Raw genomic sequence first — 21,311 nt, 5'->3', positions numbered from 1 at the left:
CATGTGCGGCCCGCGGCGGCTCGCAGCCCCCGGCAGCAGCCTCGGCAGCTTCGGCCGCGCCTCGAGAGGCGGCTGCAGCGGCTCCAGCGGCGGCCGAGCGGCCGAGCCCGGGCTGGGAGACACGATGCGCCGCGTCCTCCGGCTGCTCCTCGGCTGCTTCCTCACCGAGCTGTGCGCCCGCGTGTGCCGGGCGCAGGAGCGAGCGGGGCACGGGCAGCTGGCGCAGCTGGGCGGCGTGGTAGTGCTGGCGGGGGGCAACCGGTCCGGGGCCGCCTCCGGAGAGGCCGGCGAGGGCGCGGGGGCCTCGGACGCGCCCCCGACCCGGGCGCCCACGCCGGACTTCTGCCGGGGCTACTTCGATGTCATGGGCCAGTGGGACCCGCCGTTCAACTGCAGCTCGGGCGACTTCATCTTCTGCTGCGGGACTTGTGGCTTCCGGTTCTGCTGCACATTTAAGAAGCGGCGACTGAACCAGAGCACCTGCACCAACTACGACACTCCGCTGTGGCTCAACACCGGCAAGCCCCCCGCACGCAAGGACGACCCCCTGCACGACCCCACGAAGGACAAGACCAACCTGATCGTTTACATCATCTGCGGGGTGGTGGCCGTCATGGTGCTTGTAGGCATCTTCACCAAGCTGGGGCTGGAGAAAGCGCACCGGCCGCAAAGGGAGCACATGTCCAGGTGGGCTGCCTCCCCTCCCCCCGCCGCCTCCCCTCCAGGCGCCGCTCTCCCTCGTCTTCCCTCTCCACCTTTCCCTGGGCAATGGCGCCCCCCCCCCCCCCCCCCCCGCGTCTCCGCTGGGGGAGGTCGCCCGGGAAGCCAACTTCGGCTCCCCGCGCGGAGAGGGGGCGCTGGGCTCCGCACAGGTGTGGATTGGAGCGCGTGTGTGTATGGGGGGGGGGGGGGTCTCTGCACCCGTCACCCTCCCGCCGCCCCCTCCCGCCTAGGATTGAAGCGGGTCTGAGACACACACAGCCCGGGAGCCCGCGGCCCCGGAGTCTTGGGTTTTGGGGAGGGGTCTACCCCTCGGATTCCAGACGCTAGCTTCTAGGTAAACAGGGCAGGCGGGCCCGAAAGGGAAGGGGGGCGTGTGTGAGCCCGCGCGCGCGCGTGTGTGTGAGGGAGGGAAGGAGTGTGTGCCGCCTGCAACTCGTAAGGCTCGCGAAAAAGAGGCGAGGGAGGTGGAGAGAGAGAGGGGAGGGAGGGCGAGAACAAAAGCCTTGCCTGGAGCGGCCGCCTCTCTCTCCCTGAGCTGCCAGGTCCCCGGAATCGGGACCTCGGTTCCCTCCCGGCCACCCGCACCCCTCGCCCCTTTCCGCCGTCGCCACTTCTCCCTGCTGGGGGCCGGGGCCTTCGCCGCTCGCTGCGCCCCTTGCAGGGGGTTGGCGCGGACTCCAAGGGCGGGAGCCCCCCTCCCGCCCCCCTGATTCGTCAACTTTCCTGGTTGCCTTATTCATTATGCAAGTCCCAGCGCCAGCAAGTCGCAGCAGATGGGAGAAGGCATTTGGGGATTAATGGAGCTATTTGCCTTTTGCTTTTTTTAAAAGTGTCTAAATTGATTCGCACAACCCAGTAACTTTGGAGGCCGAGAACGCAACCCCCAGGACTCAGCCCCCAGACCCGACGGAGGCCAGGGTTGGCGTGAGGTCTGGGCGGGCGGGGTTGGAGAGCGACTGGCGGTCTTGGAACGGCTGGATGGCTGGGCGCTAGCTAGCTCGATCTTCTTGCCGAGTGTAGGCAACGGGGGGTCGCCATGGGTTCCCCCCCCCCCCACAGACACACACCCTCCCCACACCTCCGGCGGGGGCCCATGTGTGCTCGTGTGGATGCACGAGCTCCGTGCGCCTGCCTAAAAAATCTGAACAAAGAGACCCACCAAAAATAGGCGAAGGAACATTACCACCTCACTAGTAATTATTTTCTATTTATACGCAGAGTATCCGATGATTCTTTCTTTTTTTTCCCCAGAGGGGAGGGATTTGGGGCAAGAGGTGAGGAAGTTCCTCTTGGTTTGGGTCAGCAGGGAGGGGTGGGTGTATGTTGGGGTCTTGAAGCACAAAAGTAAGCTTCCAGGGGATTCAGGAAACCCTGACCCACTGAGCGAGTAACACGCTGGCCCCGCCCACCTCCTGCACCCCCAAGAAGCCCTGTCGCCAGCCCCACAGGCCGGAGTTTCACTTCCCCCAGTCCCCGCCAGTCCCTGTAGCTTCCCGGGGTCTGTGTTGAGGTGAAGGAAGAGTACCGAGGCAGGACTGCGGCAGGCGGCGGGTGTCGCCTTGGTAGGGAGAGAGTCCCCCAGGGATAGGTAGCCTGCCTTGCAGATTCGGGTTAATTCCTCTGCTGAAGTATCCACTGAGCCTTTCCCTTGCAAACCAGCGCTTACAGAAGCCCTCCTGGGTGTTTGGGTGGGGGGTGGAGGAGGGGAGGAAAGGCCGGAGAAGGGGAGGTGGGAGGGTGCCAGCGGAGCTAAGGGTGGGCGGCTCCCTTTGGCCTGCGGCGGGAGAAGGTGATGTGTGATCTTCAGGCTCCGCGTGATCTGGGTATTCCTGTCGAGAGCGCGCCACCGCCGACCTGAGGGCCCAGGAGCGACTCCCATTCCTGTCCTGCCACCTTGCAGCTCTTGTCTGGAGAAAAAGTGCCCCCCCCCCCCCCCCCCCCCCCCCCCGGCTTGGTCAGTTGTGGCCACTTCTGCAGGGACTACTAAAGGGCTGCTTGGGGGTGGCATCGCGGGGCACCCAGTCCTCTGATAACAGAGCCTGGCCACAGGACTCTCCGGGTACACTTTGGAAATTCCAGAATGCGGTAGAAGTACATTCTCTTGAAGAGCAAGGATAGTTGATTTTTATTGGCAGTTTCCACCCTGTGGTTTTCAACCCCAGCTGCTGTTTAGGACCACCTGGAGTGCTTTAAAAAAAAAAAAATCGTGTTGCTAGGGGCCCCGCCCTCGACAATTTCCTTCAGAATCTCTAGGGTTGCTGAGTCTGTGTACTTTTGTAAAGCTCTCTAGGTTTTCCAGCGTGTGGACAGTTACCATTACAGAAGATGAAGGAACATTTGCCAAGCACCGTATTAGGGGTGTGTGTGTGTGTGTGTGCACGTGCATGTGTGTGTAAACACGCCTTTAGTGTGCACAGCTGCCCTAGGAGACAAGTGCTGTCAATTCCCACTGATAGATGAGAAAATCACGGTTCAGGTTGGATGGCTTCTCCAAGGTCACACAGTTATAAAACTGCAGTCCCCAGGCCCCTGATTTCAACGGTGTTTTCAGTGCCAGTGAGCATTGGATGGGGGTGGGGGTGGGGGCTTCCTAAAATGCACATTCTTGTGTTCTGTCCGGAAAGGTTCTGGGTCAGTCAAGGTCTGGGATGAGCCCCAGAAATCCGCATGTAACAGTCTCCCTGAATGGCTCTTCAAAAGTGGCCTTGACGTTCTTGAGGAAGACCGTTCTTGAGTTTGGGACTATTTTTTACATTCTTGGGAATGGATGAATTAATCCAAGGCCACTCCCTTATTTGCATTTGGTTGTGTGTTTTCAGCACGTATTTCTGCTTTGTGTATTTGTGGTGCTGGGGGCTGCCCCAAGGACCGTCCAAATGCATGTTGCACTGTGTGTGTGCAGTTGTTCATTTCAAGTCCCGGCCACAGCCCTGAGCTCATTGGGTTTTGCTTGTGGGGGCCAGGGGGTACCTGGGTGGGGTGCACCCAGCCACCTGAGAGCTTGTGGGTGCAATTAACGTCTCAGCCACAGCCTCTTAATTTACTTTGTCTTGGGCTTTGCGGGTCACTGAGATGAGGGGTTCATTCTCATTTCATCGGAAAGCACCCCTAGGTCACCAATTGCTCCTGGTGACCCGTGTGCTTGTGGTATCCCGGAAGAGGCCTCCGTGATGTCAGTTTTCAGACCCAGAAGTCCTGGGCATGTTGGCTGCTCCCTTCTGGGCCGACTGGGACCTGATAACAGGAGAAAGCCGCTAACTCCAGGAGCTGCGGGGGTCTCACCCACGATATCAGAAGAGCTTCAGAGACCCTCATTCACCAGCCAGAGCAGCATTACATCCAGCCACTGTGGATCGGAACAAGTGACTGCAAACAGTGGCCGGCTGTGGTTACCCAAACATGCAGGCATGTTTTGTTTGGTCTGCAAGGTGTGGCTATTTATGTATTCTTATTTTTATTTTAAAGTTTCACTCTCTCTGGTTTTTTTTGTTTGTTTGTTTTTACGGTGAAACATTTTGCACATACAAAAGAAAAAACTTGAAACATAAAAATGTCTTTAGGGTTTGTCACTCCCGGTACGACTGCCGTTTGGAGCCGGCTCATTCTTGGTAGTGGGGGGGCTGTTCTGTGCATCGTAGGGGGTCTGGCAGCATGCTTCGACTCCACCCACTATGCCAATAGCACCCCCCTTACAACCTAGCTGTGACAGTCAAAAAAAAAATGTCCTCAGTCATAGCCACATGTCATCCGGGGGTAGAATCACCCCCAGTTGAGAGTTACTAATCCAGGCCACACAATTATTAGTATTTTGTCATGTTGGCTTTAGTACACACTCTGTATTTTCTTTTCCTCTGTCCCTTTCTCCCTCCCTTTCTTTTTCCCGTGTTTCTTGGCTGAAACATTTGAAAACGAATTGCAGACATGGCACTTCATCCCTAAATACTTCAGCGTGGATTGCCTAAGAACAAGGACATTCTCCCCCACGACACAATCCTAGGATCACCCTCGAGAAGAAGGGCAGAAAGTCTGTCATACCATCAAGTAGCCAATCAGGGTAACATTTTCCTGGTCGTACCAAAGATGTCCTCTGGAGCTTGAGCTCCCAAACTAGGATCCGGTCAAGGCTCACTGCATCTGCCTGTAAAATTTCTTCACTCTCTGTCATACATTGTGTTTTAAAACCAACTTAGAACTAAGGAGATTTCACGTAGAAATCCCGATTCCTGACTTCTCTTGAGAAATCGGTAGTTTGGACAACACTGATGTGCATTTTCCCAGGGAAGCTGTTGGTTGCCACCCAGTGGTGAGTTCCCTCTTTAGGAAGCTCTCAGGTCGGCCTCTGTCTCCACCCCCACTCTGGAGTCCCTGGAGACTCAGTCGAGCCTACCTCAAGTCAGATGTCTGGAGATTCCATCCAGCCTGGCCGCTTAGGAGCTGTGTGACCTTGGGAACGCGACTTCACCTCTCTGAGTTTTAGATTCTTGTCTGTAGAATGAGACCCTGGTGATCCCTATGTCCCAGGCTTGTGCGAGGTTTCACTGAGACTGGACTTGGGAGGCCCTTAGCACAGGACCCCTTTATGGTCACTGCTCAGCAAGTTTTACCCCTTTGCCATCACCCTTATTACTGGAATTTTCTACCCCTTACCTGCCAAAGGGGTAGATGTTGTAGTCTGAAACTCAGTACCTAGTCCTTGCCCTGTTCCATCTTTTAAGCTGTGTGGCATTGGTCCAGTCTCCTAACTCCTTCAGAGTTAAGCAGCAGAGGGGGACAGGTTCAGAGTAGGAGAGAAGACCCGGGAATGGCCTCATTAAATGCCTTGCAAAGTGTTGGCCTGGGTGATATGAAAGAAGCCTTGTCCAGCCTGCTATTTCACCACGAGCTTGTGTATCAGTGCTCATTTAATTCCAGGCCCTGCCCCAGTGAGGCAGGCCTTAGGACAGTGTGCCTCTGAAGAGGCACAGATTGCTTTCCGTGAGGATGAACGAGGCCCTGGGGAGTGGAGGACTCAGACTTCCAACCCAGACAGTCTGAGGCCAGGGCACAGGTCCCTGACCACTAGGCTGCACGGCCTTTGAGTGGACACGTGCTGGACTAACGTGCTCTCAGATCGCAAAGAAGTGCTTGCTGTTCTGCAAATGGTGACATGTGCAGAGGGGCCAGTTCAAGGAGCCCCTGTAAGATCAAGACCAGGAGTGTTTCCTGCATCTGCCCCTGGCAGGGCCAGCGCCCTTGGAAGGAGCCGTTGATGAGAAGTGACCTTGGGGGCAGGAATGTGTGTTTGAAGCTCCATACGCTTGAGGCCAGTAGGGAACACATGTCATTATTTTGCCCACCTTCAAACAGAATCAGAAATCCAAGTGGCACATTGCACAGCACAGTGTCCCGGGTGCTTTTCAAACACGCTTCAGAAGAGCTGGAGTCCCTTTTAAAGAGGCGGCATCAACCGATAAACCTCTGCCCTCCTTTTGCCTTTTCTCTCTTCCCGCTGCCCCTTTTCCCTGCATGTCTGTGGTCACCCTCTGGCTTTGACCAGCTCCCCAGCTTGGAGAAACCCTTGCAGGCAAATCTTGTTGCCCATGGATAAGTCTCTATAAATTCTTGCTCATGGCAGGTTACTTCTCTTTGGGTGATGGAGTCCTTGCATTTTAGCAGTCACCTTCAGTGGGGTATATACTTGAACCAGTAAAAGGCACACATTTCAAGTTTAAGTGTGGTTTCAGGAGCTTTGCCTCTACCTGTGTAACCACCACTCCAGAAAGTCACCTCATGCCCACGGCCCTTGCGTTCTTGAAAAAGTAAAAGATGCTTCAGAGGAAATGTTCCGGAATCCTATTCAGGTGTTTAAATGTCAGAACATAGTTTAGACCTCGGGATTCCTGGGAGCTTTGAAGCCAGATGAGGAGGTTCTGAGCTCTGTTTGGGAATGTTGGGGTCTTTTATTTGCTCGCTGTGATTGGAAAGTGAAGGAACACCGTATTCTCTTTTTGTTCCTCAAATATGCCAAGCTCATTGCTACCTTGGAACTGTCGCGTTGGCTTGGCTCGAATCCTCTGTCAGACCTCATGCGCTGGCTCCCTCGCCATTGAGGTCTCCGCTCTGGTGTTGCCTTCTCCGAGAAGCCGTCCCTGATGAGACCCTGACGACTCAGTTACCACTGCCCGCCCCCCTCTGGCTCATCGCCTGGTGTTTCTTGCTTCATTTCACATTACAGCCTAAAATTAACTTATTAATTTCCTGGTTTGCTACTTGGTTATCTGTATCTTGCTTTACTGTCCAAAGTAAGGAGTGTGGGGACACCACATCTCTTCTGTTGTATCCTCAGTGCCTAGAACAGTATCTGCCACGGACAAAACCAGTATCTGGTTTCTGACATCATAATTTACAAAAGAAAGTATCTTGTCTTTTGTTCATTCATTCATTCACCCATTCGTGTATTCATTTCATAGGTATTTATTGAGCACCTATGGCATACCTAGTACCGTTTTGAGAGCTATAAGAGAATAGTGACAATACAGACGCAATCCCTGCACTCAAAAGAGCTAACAGTCAAATGGCACGAGACAAGTAACACACGAGTACATCTAGAAAGAAATTGACGCTAAATTGAAACTTAGGAAATTGCCAGTATTCAATCATCTATGACCACAAAAATGGCAATGTTTCAAGGTAATTGTTCTGAGCTGGGACAGGAGATGTCAAAGAAAAGTGCAGTTTCTTTAGTAAGGTACCTGTATTAGTTATGGTTCTCCAGAGAAACAAAACCTGTAGGAGATATATATATAGAGAGAGAGAGCAAGAGTGAGATACATGATGTGGACTTGCCATTAGGAAGTCTGAAATCTGCAGAGCTGACATCCCAGTTTGAAGGCTGTCAGGCAGGAAAATTTCCTTTTACTCAAGAGAGGGTGGGACTTTTGTCTCTGCATGCCTTCAACTGATTAGATGAGGCCCACCCGAATGCTAGAGGGCAATGTACTCAGTCTGTTGAATGTCAGTGTTCATCTCATCCAAATGCACATTCTCAGATGCATCCATGATGACATTTGACCAAGTATTTGGGCACCCTGTGCCATAGTCAAGTGGACACTTAAAAGCTACCATTATAGTTCTTTTAGGGACTTAGTACTCAGAGTATGTCCTGTGGAGCTGCCTCATTTTCGTGACCTGGGAGCTTGAGTGGAAGAATCTCATGCCCTGCCTCAGACTTACTGAAATAGAATCTACATTTTTTTTTTTTTCTTAGAGGGAAACACTCATTTGCATACATGAGTTCTCTTGAAGGTTTATTTTATTTTATTTTTAATTTTTTTTAACATTTATTTATTTTTTTTGAGACAGAGACAGAGACAGAGCATGAATGGGGGAGGGTCAGAGAGAGAGGGAGACACAGAATCCGAAACAGGCTCCAGGCTCTGAGCGGTCAGCACAGAGCCCGACGCGGGGCTTGAACTCACGGACTGCGAGATCATGACCTGAGCTGAAGTCGGATGCTTAACCCACTGGGCCACCCAGGCGCCCCAGAATCTACATTTTTAACAAGACCCGAGGTAGCACGAATGCACATGGTTTGAGAAGCACCCAAACTATGTGCTGCAAATAGATGGCAAATCGTTGGGAATTTGGTTTATAGCACATAGTTGGTGATGTCCATTGTCTTATTTATGAAGCTTTTTGGACACGTATTTTAACATGTTTTTTGGTCTGTACCCTAATCCATACACATTTGTTGTACTAATAAGTATGTGCATGGACCGGTGAACAGTTGTTAGGTACATCATAAAGCACACCTAAAAACAAATTTTAAGCTGAGCTGAAGATGCAGTAAATATTAAAGTCTGTTGGTAAGCATGATGACATCATGCAATCATTAGCTAATGTCACATCATGATGTTTGTTGAGGATGAAACTTACCATTAATAAACAGTCCACATTTTGAATATTTTTCATGAGAATTTTGACTATTTTTGGCTGACTTGGCTTTGATCTGAATAGAACATTGTTGTTTTTAACCTTGTAACAAGCTAGCTGTTGAAGAAAAGTGGAGAGGCAACGCAATTGTTTTCTTTTTATGTGTATATATAAAATTTACTGGTTTCCATACTATACCCAGTGCTCATCACAACAGGTGCCCTCCTCAATGCCCATCACCCACAACGCGATTGTTTTCTTGTGCTTCCTCTATCAGAATTTTCTTCAGCCTGTGGTTTTGTTATGATTGTGAGGGCGGCGGTGGTGGTGGTTAAGCCATGCACCTGCTCAGTGATGGTTAGCCTTGCTAAACCTAGATAATGTATCTGCCTATCCCCTTTAGGGGGGACATAGCTGTAATATGGGCAATGCACCCCAGTCACCGTTCTTGGTCTGAGCTTCCTGATTCTCGCTGGCTGACGTGGGCATCTCAAGTGAGGGTGCCAGCATCCATACCCATATTGCATTGATTCCTCACTTGAACGACTAAAGACCATACACAGGAGTTCTTGGATTTCCTGTCCTTATGCCGAATCATTTTTTTGTGGTGCGTACAGTGAGTGGACTCTACTTTGAAGGCTGCTTTTCCAGGATATGGAGGCCTCTTAAGAACTCTCATCTCCATTGCATGCCCTGGGAAGGGCTGCCTTGGGGAAAAGCATCCCTGGCTTTTGGGCTGGGTTTTCAGGAATTTCAGCACCCCAGAGAGGCCCAGGGAATGTGCAGATAGCCGTGCTGACCGAGTTCGTGGTAGCTGTCCTGATAACTTACTTTGCTAACCTCTTGAAAGCCTGAATAACGTGGAATTCCGGGGGGGACTCCTTAGAGGAACTGGTGAAAGCTATGGCTCCTTGCTTGAGAAAAATGCACAAACAAAATTTCCATTCAATTCCCGAGGGGTCCAGGGACCCCCTGAAGTTCATGATGAAGATCCTGTTTAGAACTGAAAAAGGCATATCAGGTTTGGAGCGCCTGCTTTACCTCAAACCTTCGGTTTCCTGCAGCCTCCTTGAGTTTCAGACTCTGCTTACAGCACAGAGTGAGGAGGGAGGCTGAACTGTAATTTCAGAGACACTCGGGTTTGTATCTCAGTCCCTGCAGTGATGCGCCGGGTGAACTTGAACAGTTTTTTTTTTTTTTTTGCTCCATAAAATGGGTAGGATAATCCTCACCTTGAAAGTGTCCTTCCTTATTGCCTATCCTCCAGCTTCATTGGCCTTTTGGCTTGTACTTCAAGTTATATGAACTCTTTACTGCCCCAGGGCCTTTGCATTTGCTGCTCCAGCCGCCAGGAAGTTTCTTTCCATCACCTTTACACGACCAACTCCTTCTTACAGTTCAGGGCTCACCTCAAATGTCAACTCCTCAGGAAAGCTTTTCCTGGTCACCTTATCTCTCTCTCCCTCTCTCTCTCTCTCTCTCTCTCTCTCTGTTTATGTAGAATTTTAGTAGAAAAGTGTACAATTCATTGGTGTTTGACATATTCATAAAATGAAGCAACTATCACTCCTGTCTGATCCCAGAACATTTTCATGGTTGAAAGTCTGTATACATTCTAGAGCCTCTCCCCAGTCCTCCCTATCTCCAGTCCCTGGCCACCACTGGTCTCCTTTTTATCTCTATGGATTAACCCTTTCTGAACACTTAATGGAAATAGAATCACGTACTCCGTGGCTTTTTGGGTCCTTTGCAAGGAGCTTCAAGTCTCCAGGTTCCATCCATGTTGTAGCAGGTGTCGATGTTTCCTTCCTTTTTGTGGCTGAATCATACTCCACTGCATATAACACCTTCTGCGTGTCCATTCATCAGCTGATTTGGGTTATTTCCACTTTGGGGCTATTGTGAATAAGGCTGCCATGTGCCGGTGTCGCTTGATCGTGTTATACTTTTTAAAAAGTTATTTAACACGCATATATTTTTTTTATCCTGTCCCCTAGAATACAAGCTTTGGTAAGACAGTGATCTTGTGCATCTTGCACACTGGCTGTGTTCCCAGAGCTTTGACTAGTGCCTGGCACATAGTAGGCAATGGATATTTGTTGAGTGAATGAGTGAATGATTGGGAGCTGTCATTATTGTCTTGTGTCTTGGCACGCTCAGTCTTTTCCTCTAATGCGCGAGGGACTCTTGCTGTGTCCCTTGTAGTTCACATCTGACACTTCTCACCTGCTGTGGTTTTTGGGCCATTGTCTCCTTGCCCCCTGAGCAACCACTCAGTCCCCGAGCTTGGGGCCTCCGTGAGCCTAACACAGGCTCAGACTTGGATGTGCACCTGAAACCTCAGGTGGCTGCCCCTGGAGTTTCTGAGTCAGTAGGTCTGGGTGGACCCGAAAATTTGCCTTTTAACGTGCTCCCAGGTGATGCTGGTGCCGCTCGTTGGCAGACATTGTTTGAGAATCGATGCTATAAGGGGTGGTGGGGGGGGGGCGGGGTAAATTTCAGCCGGCAGGCTGACCTCTCGCAAACAGCTCTCCTTCCGTCTCTGTCTCCCTCGGTGTGGACTCAGAGGGTTCTGGTTGGTTAGGAGCATCTGGATGTATCCTAAACCATGGCAGTATGACTTGTGGGCTGAGAAGCTCTCCCTGGTCCAAGAGGAGGCATGAATGAGGGTGCCTATGGCTGTGTTGTGTTCAGAGGCAGGGAGGTGCTGAGCGTGTCAGAGATGCATCCCTGTGCAGTTAGACCCACAATAGTACGTATTATTCAAGGATAGTCCTGTCTCAGGAATGCCCTGGTGGAGGGTAGGCCGAGAGGCAGACGTGGGGTGGTGAGGTCTGACCTTAGATGTGGTATCCGCTTGGCACTTACCTCTGTTCTGCTCTCTGTGCAAATGCTGAACGGCTTTACTAAGGTTACATCTAATTGTGAAGGTCACCGTTCTGGGTGAACGGTGTACCCCCTCCCGTAACAAAAGCTTTTTTAAAGTCCTGGTCTGTGGTCCTCAGAATGTGACGTTATTGAGGAATGGGATTTTGCACATGTAAGGACTTGAGATGAGCTTATCCTGGAGGAGGGTGCACCCCAACCCAGTATGACTGGTGTCCTTAAAAGCAGGTCTTCACGGGAAGACAGAGCCTCATGAGACACACGGGGCAAAGACAGAGGAAGAGCCTGGGGTTGAGGCAGCTGCGAGCTAGCAGATGCCAGAGATTTCCACCAGAAATCCACCGGAAGCCAGGAGGAGGCAAGGGAGGAGTCTCCTAATATCCTGATTTTGGACTTCTGGCCTCCAGAACTGTGAGACAGTACATTTGTGTGGTTTGGGGCCACTTAGTGTGGGGCACTTTGTTACGGCAGCTGGGAGAAACTCACATAGCCACTTAACACCTCTCAACTGGTTTTCTTATTTGTCAAAGACAGCCGAAAGAATACTGACCCTTGGATGAGTGTCAAGGAGGCGAAACGTGACGATAAAACACAGTTGGTGACTCAGGTTGTAAGCTTGCCCTATGTCCCAACTACTGATTAAGAGGGGCACCCACCTTGGGGGGTATGGATGGATCGTGCCAAATCCTCCCTAACTACAGGAAACCCAATGCACTCAGCGTACAGAGCTGTGAAAACGGACTCTTGTTCAAAGACCCATGCAACGGGCTGTGTGACTTTCAGCAGGTTAATTCACTTCTCTGAGCCTTTGTCCGCTCATCTGCAAAGAAAGGAGTAATAAACCTCATGAGGTGTTTGTAAGCCCCTTAGTTAAGGCTTAACGTGATTCACACGGTGCCCCACTTGTTGTAAGCACCCTATAAATGTTATTTGTGGCTAATAGTGGACCACTGATGTACGTGGGGTGTGGTATCAGGTGTCAGCTATGAGGGGGGCTAAGTTTATGGGGTGCAGACGCATTACATATATTCGTCATTCAGTCCTCTCCACAGCTCTCTGCAAGGTAGCTGATATTGCAAATTACACATCTCTTGTGGGGAACGCGTGTCCTGTTTTGCATGAAGTCCTTATGTAATCTGTAATTGCAGTGATCTTCTTAACTTCCTGATGTCTTTTTCTCCCTCCCACCTCTAACGAGCATGGCAACTCCGTGGAGTAAGGGGCCTCGTCCTCCTAAGCACAGTGCTCAGAACACAACAGGTGCCAGTCATTGCGTTTGGAGTGAACAGATTTCACTTCTTTCTCCTTTCAGGGCCCTTGCAGATGTCATGAGGCCACAGGGCCACTGCAACACCGACCCCATGGAGAGGGACCTCAACATTGTGGTTCATGTCCAGCATTATGAAAACATGGATACCAGAACTCCCATAAATAATCTTCGTAAGTATAGCTGTGTGGTCCGTTTCCAGCCCCACGTGGTGACCCAGGCAGTGGTCACGTGTCCAGATTGCATGGGATGTGTTTGGATTCATTAAGAGCTTTTCTGTTTGTTGCCTAGTTGCAAGTTTTCTTCCATCTCTCTGGAAGAAGCTAGCTAGCTGTGTTCGGCATCATCCGATTTCACTTGGTTGGTGTTTCTGTTACAGATTGATGCATTCGGTTGGCTTCTGATGGTTGGTTCTTCCGTTAACTAATGGCGCTCTTGGTTGGTTCATCATGGGGACTTAGTTAACCAATGGGTTACTTGGTTGTTTCATTTTATGTAATCTGTTTGGCATTAACCCATTTTATTCGTTCATCTTGATCGGAAAATCGTTTAACCAGTGGTCCATTGGCATATTTGCTTCCTGAGGTGGACCAGTTGTGACCTTTAGGCTTCATGCTGTTTTCAGTGAACGGATAGTAGTTCAGAAGAATTTGATCTCTTTTTCATAAAAAAGAGAGTTTCATAAAAATAATTGCAAACTACTCTGAGTATGTACACATGCACATACATGTGCCTTTGTGTGTGGGGGGTCTTGACTTGTGGTTATGTTGCTTTGGGGTGCTTATTCCTTGCTATTATGTTTTCAAGTTACCCCCCACATGAAAGTAATGTGGAGGGCTTCGTTTAAAATAACACAAGCCAGACAGTTTAAAGGATGTATTTAGTGGTAGCTGGAGGTTCTTAAAAACACGGCACATTTTATAGTCTGGGTCGCCTTTGCTGAAGCCCCGTTACAAAAGTTGCATTGGTAGCTTATTTGCTGAATCACCATTTCGGACTGTTTGGCTACAAATTTTTATGCTTGATGGGTAGAGGAATAAATCTGCGGTATGTGACACAGGTGATGTAGTTTCTCTGATTCTGCATTGTGATAATTTTTCATAGGCTTGAAAATGTTGCCACATAGTTATCAAGTCAACGTTTACATGGTTTGGAAAAGGGCTACCAAATAGAATGTCTTAGGTTTCACTGTATTCAATGATTTGGCATTATTTATTTATGAATCGGGTCATAGAACGGCATGAGGAATGGCCACATTTTACAGCGAAATACATCAGCAGTTGGAAGTTTTATGACCAAACCTCACAGCCCTGAAAGATACGGTAAATTGCACCAACTCGGAAATGGCAGTTGCTGAGTTCCATTCTGTCTCTGATGGAAATGAGCACATTCCCTTTCAGGTGTCACTGGGAAAGAAGCAGAACCTAGTTGTATGTGGGTCCCAGACGTCACACGTGAGAGAGTGTGGTCACGGAGTAGACAAAGGTGAAATGGTGTGGAGTCCGTGGCTCTCCAAGGGGAGTTAACAAGTTTCTCGTGTGAAGTTGTAAGTTTTGTGGTGATTTTTGAATCAACACTCAAACAGAATAACAAACTCACTGAAGTCACCCACGTTTCATCATTGCGTTAGGCCAAAGGGCACGGAGCGTTAATGAATCTTGTTGAAATAAGGGACTTCTGTTAAAAGTTGTACTGGAGACAAATTACTGCTCAGAGATGGGTGTCCAGGCACTGAGGAATTCAGAAGTCTCTTGTGACAGACTAACTTGGTTTATTTATGATTCTTGCGTTTGGCCTATGTCTGAGCCTCAGTAATCAGAAATATTTATACCAATTAAAAAATGTCCTGTAATGTTCTCTTGGGTTGATGTATGCCAGAGCATTCCTGGTAGACTACAGAAGAGAACTCCAGGTCTACACAAACACTGCATTCGTACCAGATGTTAATTTCCTATCCTGCTGCTGGGATGATCCAGTCCTTGTTTCCTAGAATTTTTGGGAAGGTCTGGAAAGATAAGCATATAGCTGTTCCTCCAATTTACATTAATCAGTTTAATTTTGTTTAAAATTTTGTTTAAAATGTATCTATTTTTGAGAGAGAGATAGAGCGAGCATGGGAGGGGCAGAGAGAGAGTTAGAGAATCCGTAGCAGGCTCCTGACTGTCAGTACAGAGTCTGATATGGGGCTTGAACTCACAAACTGTGAGTGAGATCACGACCTGAGCCAAAACCAATAGTCAGAAGCTTAACCTATTAAGCTTAACTGATTAATCGATTAAGCCTCCCAGGGGCCCCTTAATCAGTTTAATTTTCACAGTTAATTTAGTAGTTGGTAGTAAAGATAGCCTTCCTTGTAGTGATTTTGTCTTTTTATTGATCCCCAAGAGCTATTTACATATTGTAGACACAGGGAAAATTTACGTGTTCAGAAGAGGGAACGATTTTGGAAGTTCATTGACAGGCTAGGCCTAAATGACTGATATTTACCAATTATTGGGGCTTCAAGAGGCCAGGCAGTCACCAGAGCCCATTTTGACCCATAGAGAACTAGGAGAGAAGGAATTCATTCCAACTGAGAAGTTAGACCAGCTCTTGGTGCCAGAATCAAAATGCACCTATTGAACTGAACCCTTCTCTGGACATTGTGAGCAGTGAAGAGTTACCGTTACCAAAAATGGAAAGAAAGGTGCATCCATTTGTGATATACTGAGAGGGGGCACGCCATGCCGTTGTTGTAGTATTCTTCACTAAACATGCAGGTTACCAGACTTGACTGGGAATTCGATAACCCAAACTTGAGTGTCATTTTCATCTCTATTCAGTGACCCGCTCAACATAGCTTTCAGAGAATACTCATCTCCAATCTATTTCTCTTTCCTCATCTTTTTTTTTTTTTTAATGTTTATGTATTTCTGAGAGAGAGAGACACAGACCATGAAAGGGGGAGAGGCAGAGAGGGAGACACAGAATCCAAAGCAGGCTCCAGGCTCTGAGCTGTCAGCACAGAACCCGACGTGGGGCTTGAACCGACGAACCATGAGATCATGACCTGAACTGAAGTCAGACCCTTAACTGACTGAGCCACCCAGGCACCCCTCTTTCCTCATCTTGATACTAATGCTAGACCCCTTTCTGATCTTTCCATTATGACTTGGTCAAGCTAAGAGAATCAAAAGTCTGCAGAAATCCAGATATTTAGAAGCAAGGGACTGGAGGACTAGGGTAAAGGCAAATCCGGGTGGTGGGGGGGAATCTTCAATGTGGGGAAATGTTGTCAACTTCCCTTTATACATTTCCTAGGGTTGATCTTTACTGTGATATGCAAGACTTGCTTTTTTATCTGAAGATGAATTTTTCTTCAGCTGATGCTGTTCATGTTCTTTCCAGGCATTCAGTGATATTGCCTAAAAATATTTAGTCTGATAATCAAAAGGGCCTCGACCTCTTTGATGAACAGGATGTAGATTCAGATGAGATAGTGATTTTTCGCAAATGCTCCTCGGCTTCTGTATAATTATAGTTTGCTTTTGAAGGCACATTTTGTCCTCAAGTGCTATGAACGTGCTTCTATCTCCCCCACCCCAGCTTCCCAGCCTGCCAGGGACACTCCCCATGCTTTTCGGGAGTGCGGAGTAAATATAGTCTCCCTTGTGTCTTAAGGATGGGAGATGGGAGGGGGCACCTGGGTGGCTCAGTCGGTTAAGCCTCCTACTTCGGCTCAGGTTGTGATCTCAGGGTTTGTGAGTTCAAGCCCCATGTCGGGCTCTGTGCTGACAGCTCAGAGCCTGGAGCCTGCTTCGGATTCTGTGTCTCTGTCTCTCTCCGCCTCTCCCCTGCTCATGCTCTGTCTCTACCTCTCAAAAGTAAACATTAAAAAAAAAAAAAAAAGGATGGGAGATGTGAGTGAAGGCTGTGGGTGCAAGGAGAGAGACCAGGTTAATGTTTCTCAGCTCATTTGTGTTAACAGCACACTTTCTAAAAACTATATGTAATTTTAATCTGGAAATAATTTTATGTTTACAGAGAAGTAGCAGAGATAACACCCAGAGTTCTATATACTTCTCACCCACTTCCCCCTGATGTTAACATCATTCATTACTGTGGTACACCTGTCAAAACTAAGACATTAACATTGGTACATTATTTTTAGCTAAACCGTGGATAGTGTTTGGGTTTCAGTAGTTCCTTTCCTTAGGTCCCTTTTTCTGTTCCAGGATCCACAACAGGATGCTACATTGTATTTTGTACAGTCAGGCTGATAGTAGTATTTTGGTTGTGCAGTATTGTTTAATGATGTGGTAAAGACTGAAAACAGCACTAAATAAGTCAGCGGCAATTACAAAGCCTTTATTGCCACAGTAGAAAAAGTATCTCCCAGGGTCTATAAAAGCATCCACATAAAATTATTCCCCTGGTCAGTGTGGGAATAGAACCAGTTTATGTGTTCACTGTGCTCTCACAGAGGCTCGTGGGACAGAGTACCCTCTGTGTGTTTTACGCAAACATGTCACGCCTCTTTCGAATTGGGTTGATAGTACAATATTTACTTAGAAGGTGAGATCTCACCCCAGACTGAGGAGAAATGCTGGCTTGATGTTTATGGACACAGAATCCATCAGAAAGACCAGAAAGTCCAGCCTCAGGTCCCCCCTGACCACCCTCCCCCACCCCCCCGCCACCGACCTCCAGGACCATTTCCCAGCGGGTTTACAGGGAACCAGATGAAAAGCAGATCCATGATTTAGCTTCTGAAGATGTTGTGCAGCTCATATCTAGGGCCAAATGGGTTTCCATTCATTTCTCATATTTACCAAGACACCCAAATGTCCTATACTTGACTTTTGGAGACACTGGCAGGGATATTCCCAAATATCTTTTTAAAAATGGGGGAATTTCATAATCGGGGCAGGTGTATAAGAGTAAAAATATATGTAAGATAGTGAAATATTAACAGTAACTTATATAGGCAGCATTCTACCCTGCACCTCCACACTGAATGTTCAAAACCTTATTAGGTTGGTACTGTTATTTCCACCATCATAAAGGCGGGGAAACTGGGGCTCAGAGAGGTTAAATGACTTATCCAAAGTTCATACAGCTACTAAATGGTAGAGCTGGGATTTAAACCAGGCCAGTGAGACCCCAAGGTCTGTGTTTCAACCACTCTACTATGTGACCTCTCCTTTGGGTACAGGTGTTTGCAGAAGGGGGAAGTCTTCCCCCCTAGGAGTTGAAGTGGTTGAAGGATTTGGGAAGTGAACCCTCAGATCCATTGGCCCTGTAGGAAAGAGAGCTGTTTCGAAAACACACTCCAGTGTAGGTCTTGTGATGAGTCCTTCCTTAGGAGGAACAGGAACTAACATTTACTGAGCACTTACTATGTGCCAGGCATTATGTTAAAGCTCTGGACGCATTAGCTCATTTTGTACTGAAAACAACCCGTGAACAGCCTTGCTCATCCCTGCCCCAGGATCTTTGCACTTGCTGTGCTCCCTGCCTGCAGAACCCTGCTCCCAGGCCTCTACCTTTTACGTCTTACGCCTAAAGCTACCTCACTGGAGAAGACTTCCTTGTCTCCCTTTGGCCCACAAGTTCCCTACTGTTCCTCATTCCCCCATTATTTTCTTAATAACTTTTGTTCTTTCTGAAGTTGTCTTCTTCCTTATTTATGCCTCTTCCACTACCATGTAAACTGCATGAGAGCACATGCTTTGTATTGTGACAGTGACCCCCATACCGTGGGAACCGGGCTGGCTGACAGAAGCAGCCCCATCCAGTTTTGTCTAGTGAATGAAAAAGTCGATGGACAGGGTATCATTATTCCTGTTTCAGTGGAACAGTGGAACAGAAGGGGGGAAATACTGCATATTACTATTAATAAATATTACTATTATTGTTATTATTTGGTGGCCAAATACATGGGAGTCCATTCTATCTTTGTATTTGAAGATATCCATAATAAAATTAACCACGAAAGATCTTGTCCACGGTGTCATAGTTAATAGATACAGGAACCAGGATTCGTCCCCAGGTCTGTCTGACTATATAGCCTGAACTTTGTTGGATACACATGGCGTATCTTCTGGGGACTATCCAGGCTCAGGAAGGATAGGAATCAGGGCTACCTTCAGGACTTTCGCAGGTGGGGTGAGTAAAGCATCACTTTTGTCTTTAAGGCAGTTCACTGCTGTGTCTTTTGGTTCCTATTATGCAGAGAGAGAAAATGTGATTAGCTTCTGACCAGCCCATGGCCCGGCTTCCCCTGGATCAGCTGTCTGACCCGGGTGTAGTCAGTTGAGTGGGGTAGAGAGTGTTTTAGCTCCTCTCATGGCCGTGGTGGAGCTGGTTCCCCAAGAAGGCCATCCTTGAGAAGTGGGGTGGAGATTGCTGTTTTAAGCTTTATTGGGGTGGGGCAGGGGTTGTGTTTGTTTTAGTCACCCCCGTATCTTCAGTGAAATGACACAGTGTTCAACAGGTGTTTGTTGGATGAAAGAACACATGCATAGAAGAATGAATCTCTCGTCAGTGGAACCTGTTAGTAGGACCCTTGGGATTTTGAGTTTTGAGGGAACTTGGCTAATTCCAACTCCTGTGAGGCTCTCACTCTTTTCAACGAAGCCATGGCTACCAACGCTCTTGTTTCTGAAATGTGAGCATTCTTTTCCCCAATCAGGCAGACTAAGACTGTTCCATCTGAAGATCTCTGACTGTTAGGGTTTCGGCACATGGGTCAGTAAGTGATGAAGTTAATAAGAGGGGGTATAGGTTATAGTGATGAGGTTAATAAGGGGTTGGGTCTGTAGTGGATTAACTAAACACATTTGTAGGTTCCGTGTAATGACTTGAATCAATTTTGTGTGATTTTAGATCAAGAGTTCCGGTTTTCTCTTGAAGTATTCAGTGTTCTGGAAGGGTCTCTCACGTGTGGTCGATGCCCACTAAACATGTCCAATATGTCTTTGAGATAGTGCAGTGAGGCAGTGGGGTATGTGGGCTTGGGAGGTAGACGTAACTGGGTATCTGCTTTGTTGCCTGTTGGTTATGTAATCTTGGGAAAATTAATTTCATTTTCTGAACCTCGGTTTCCCATTCTATAAAAGGAGCAAAATACAAGATTGTTTGGGAGGATTAAATGCATTCATTCAGATAGTGAACTTAGCATAGTGGCTGGTAACCTAAATGTTGGCCGTTACTCTTACTTGGGGGACGAGTGAACCTTCGTGCTAATGTGGTCCATTAACGAGGGGGTGACGATACACACCAGCACGAATTCATCATGCAGTTGCTATTTCAAAGTGAAAATGTTTGCCCTCCACAGTCTGCACGTGTGTGTGTGTGTGTGTGTGTGTGTGTGTGTGTTTGTTACTACTAATGTTTTTGATGCCAATGAGAACCAAAGAATCTGTCAATTTCTTCCCAAGGAAATAGTTCTGATGGAACAGCTGTCCTATTCTTAGCCATTTGTTCCTGTCTTATGTTTTTCTTCTATTCCCGTTGAAACACATGAGCTTTTGTTCTGTTAGGAATATTGGCTTTAATATTTTATTTACAGTGGCAGACCAGGCCTGTAGAAATCTGTATGGTTTCAAACATGGCTTGTATTTTCACCCAGAAAATGGGATTATGCGTTCATGAGGGTGTGTGTATCTGTGTGTGTAGGCAACACAGAAACGGAGCCCTTAAAAGAATAAAAAGAAAACACAAAAAACCCCCCAAACCCTACCACTTTCTGTAAGCCATCTCCTGGGCTGTTTTCAAAAATTGCTACTAACTCTGGCCACATGGCATTGCTTAATTAGATTTGCATTGCTTTTCCAAAGTGCTTCAAACCAGCTGTAGGACTATTTGTAAAGAAAGCCTAAGTGCCCATCACAGTGTCTGGTTAAAAGATGCCAAGCTCTGTTCCTGCCATACTAGGGGAAGCCTATTCATGGACACAGGTATTTTTGGGAGAGTGTTTCTATTTATATATCAGGATTAAATGATGCAACATGCCTACTATGTTTTTGACACTTAGTGTGGATATAAAAGGAGTAATAAAACAGAATAATGTTTGTTGTGCACCTGTCACGTGCATGCATTTTACTTCTCACAATAACCCCATGAAATAATTGGAAAAGATCTTGCACCCACATATTATAGATGAGAAAACCGTGTCTCAGAGAGTTTAAGTAGCCTGCCCAAGGCCACAGAAATATTTGGTAAGGCATTCACATCCTATATGTGGGTTCAAATATGAACTCAACTCTTGTCTGGCTTTATACTTTGTACTCTATTCATGACTTTTCTTGGGCCTTTTCCAAGGACCTACACTGGGTGATGCTCCAAATTATGTCTCTTCTCTTTCTTCTCCTTATGTTTTGGTTTCTGCTAATAATCACTGTTTTAGACTACACTAATCTTTGAAAATGGACCAATGGAGAGAAAGTCACCATTTCTGTTTTGGAGGACTCAGATTTTAGCCAATTTGTCTGATTTCTTGTCATTAATATTTCCATCGACTCAATCGATATTTAAATGATAC

The 21,311-nt window shown here is 47.8% G+C and overlaps 1 protein-coding gene and 1 long non-coding RNA gene across 5 annotated transcripts in view; one reads left to right on the top strand and one right to left on the bottom strand.

Moving 5' to 3' along the window:
• LOC121019503 (uncharacterized) overlaps positions 1-688 on the bottom strand; it is a 4,647-nt gene extending 3,959 nt beyond the window's left edge. The window contains exon 1 of the long non-coding RNA XR_005785627.1: positions 578-688. This is a non-coding gene — a long non-coding RNA (uncharacterized LOC121019503). The remainder of the gene's footprint in view (positions 1-577) is intronic.
• Positions 27-21,311, top strand: part of SHISA9 (shisa family member 9) — a 419,426-nt gene continuing 398,141 nt past the window's right edge. The window contains exons 1-2 of one of the 4 annotated variants that reach the window (XM_040459007.1): positions 27-687; positions 12,833-12,960. In XM_040459007.1, the coding sequence (XP_040314941.1) occupies positions 125-687; positions 12,833-12,960 (691 nt within the window). In that variant the 5' untranslated portion in view covers positions 27-124. The remainder of the gene's footprint in view (positions 688-12,832; positions 12,961-21,311) is intronic. The other 3 variants (XM_040459008.1, XM_040459005.1, XM_040459006.1) reach the window with 3 other exon arrangements.

This window comes from Herpailurus yagouaroundi, unplaced genomic scaffold (genome assembly GCF_014898765.1).
Source record: "Herpailurus yagouaroundi ecotype Mexico unplaced genomic scaffold, PumYag 222, whole genome shotgun sequence".
NCBI classification, from domain to species: Eukaryota; Metazoa; Chordata; class Mammalia; order Carnivora; family Felidae; genus Herpailurus; species Herpailurus yagouaroundi.
The sequence above is the reverse complement of the archived record's forward strand: the minus strand, read 5'-3'. Positions and strand labels throughout refer to the sequence as shown.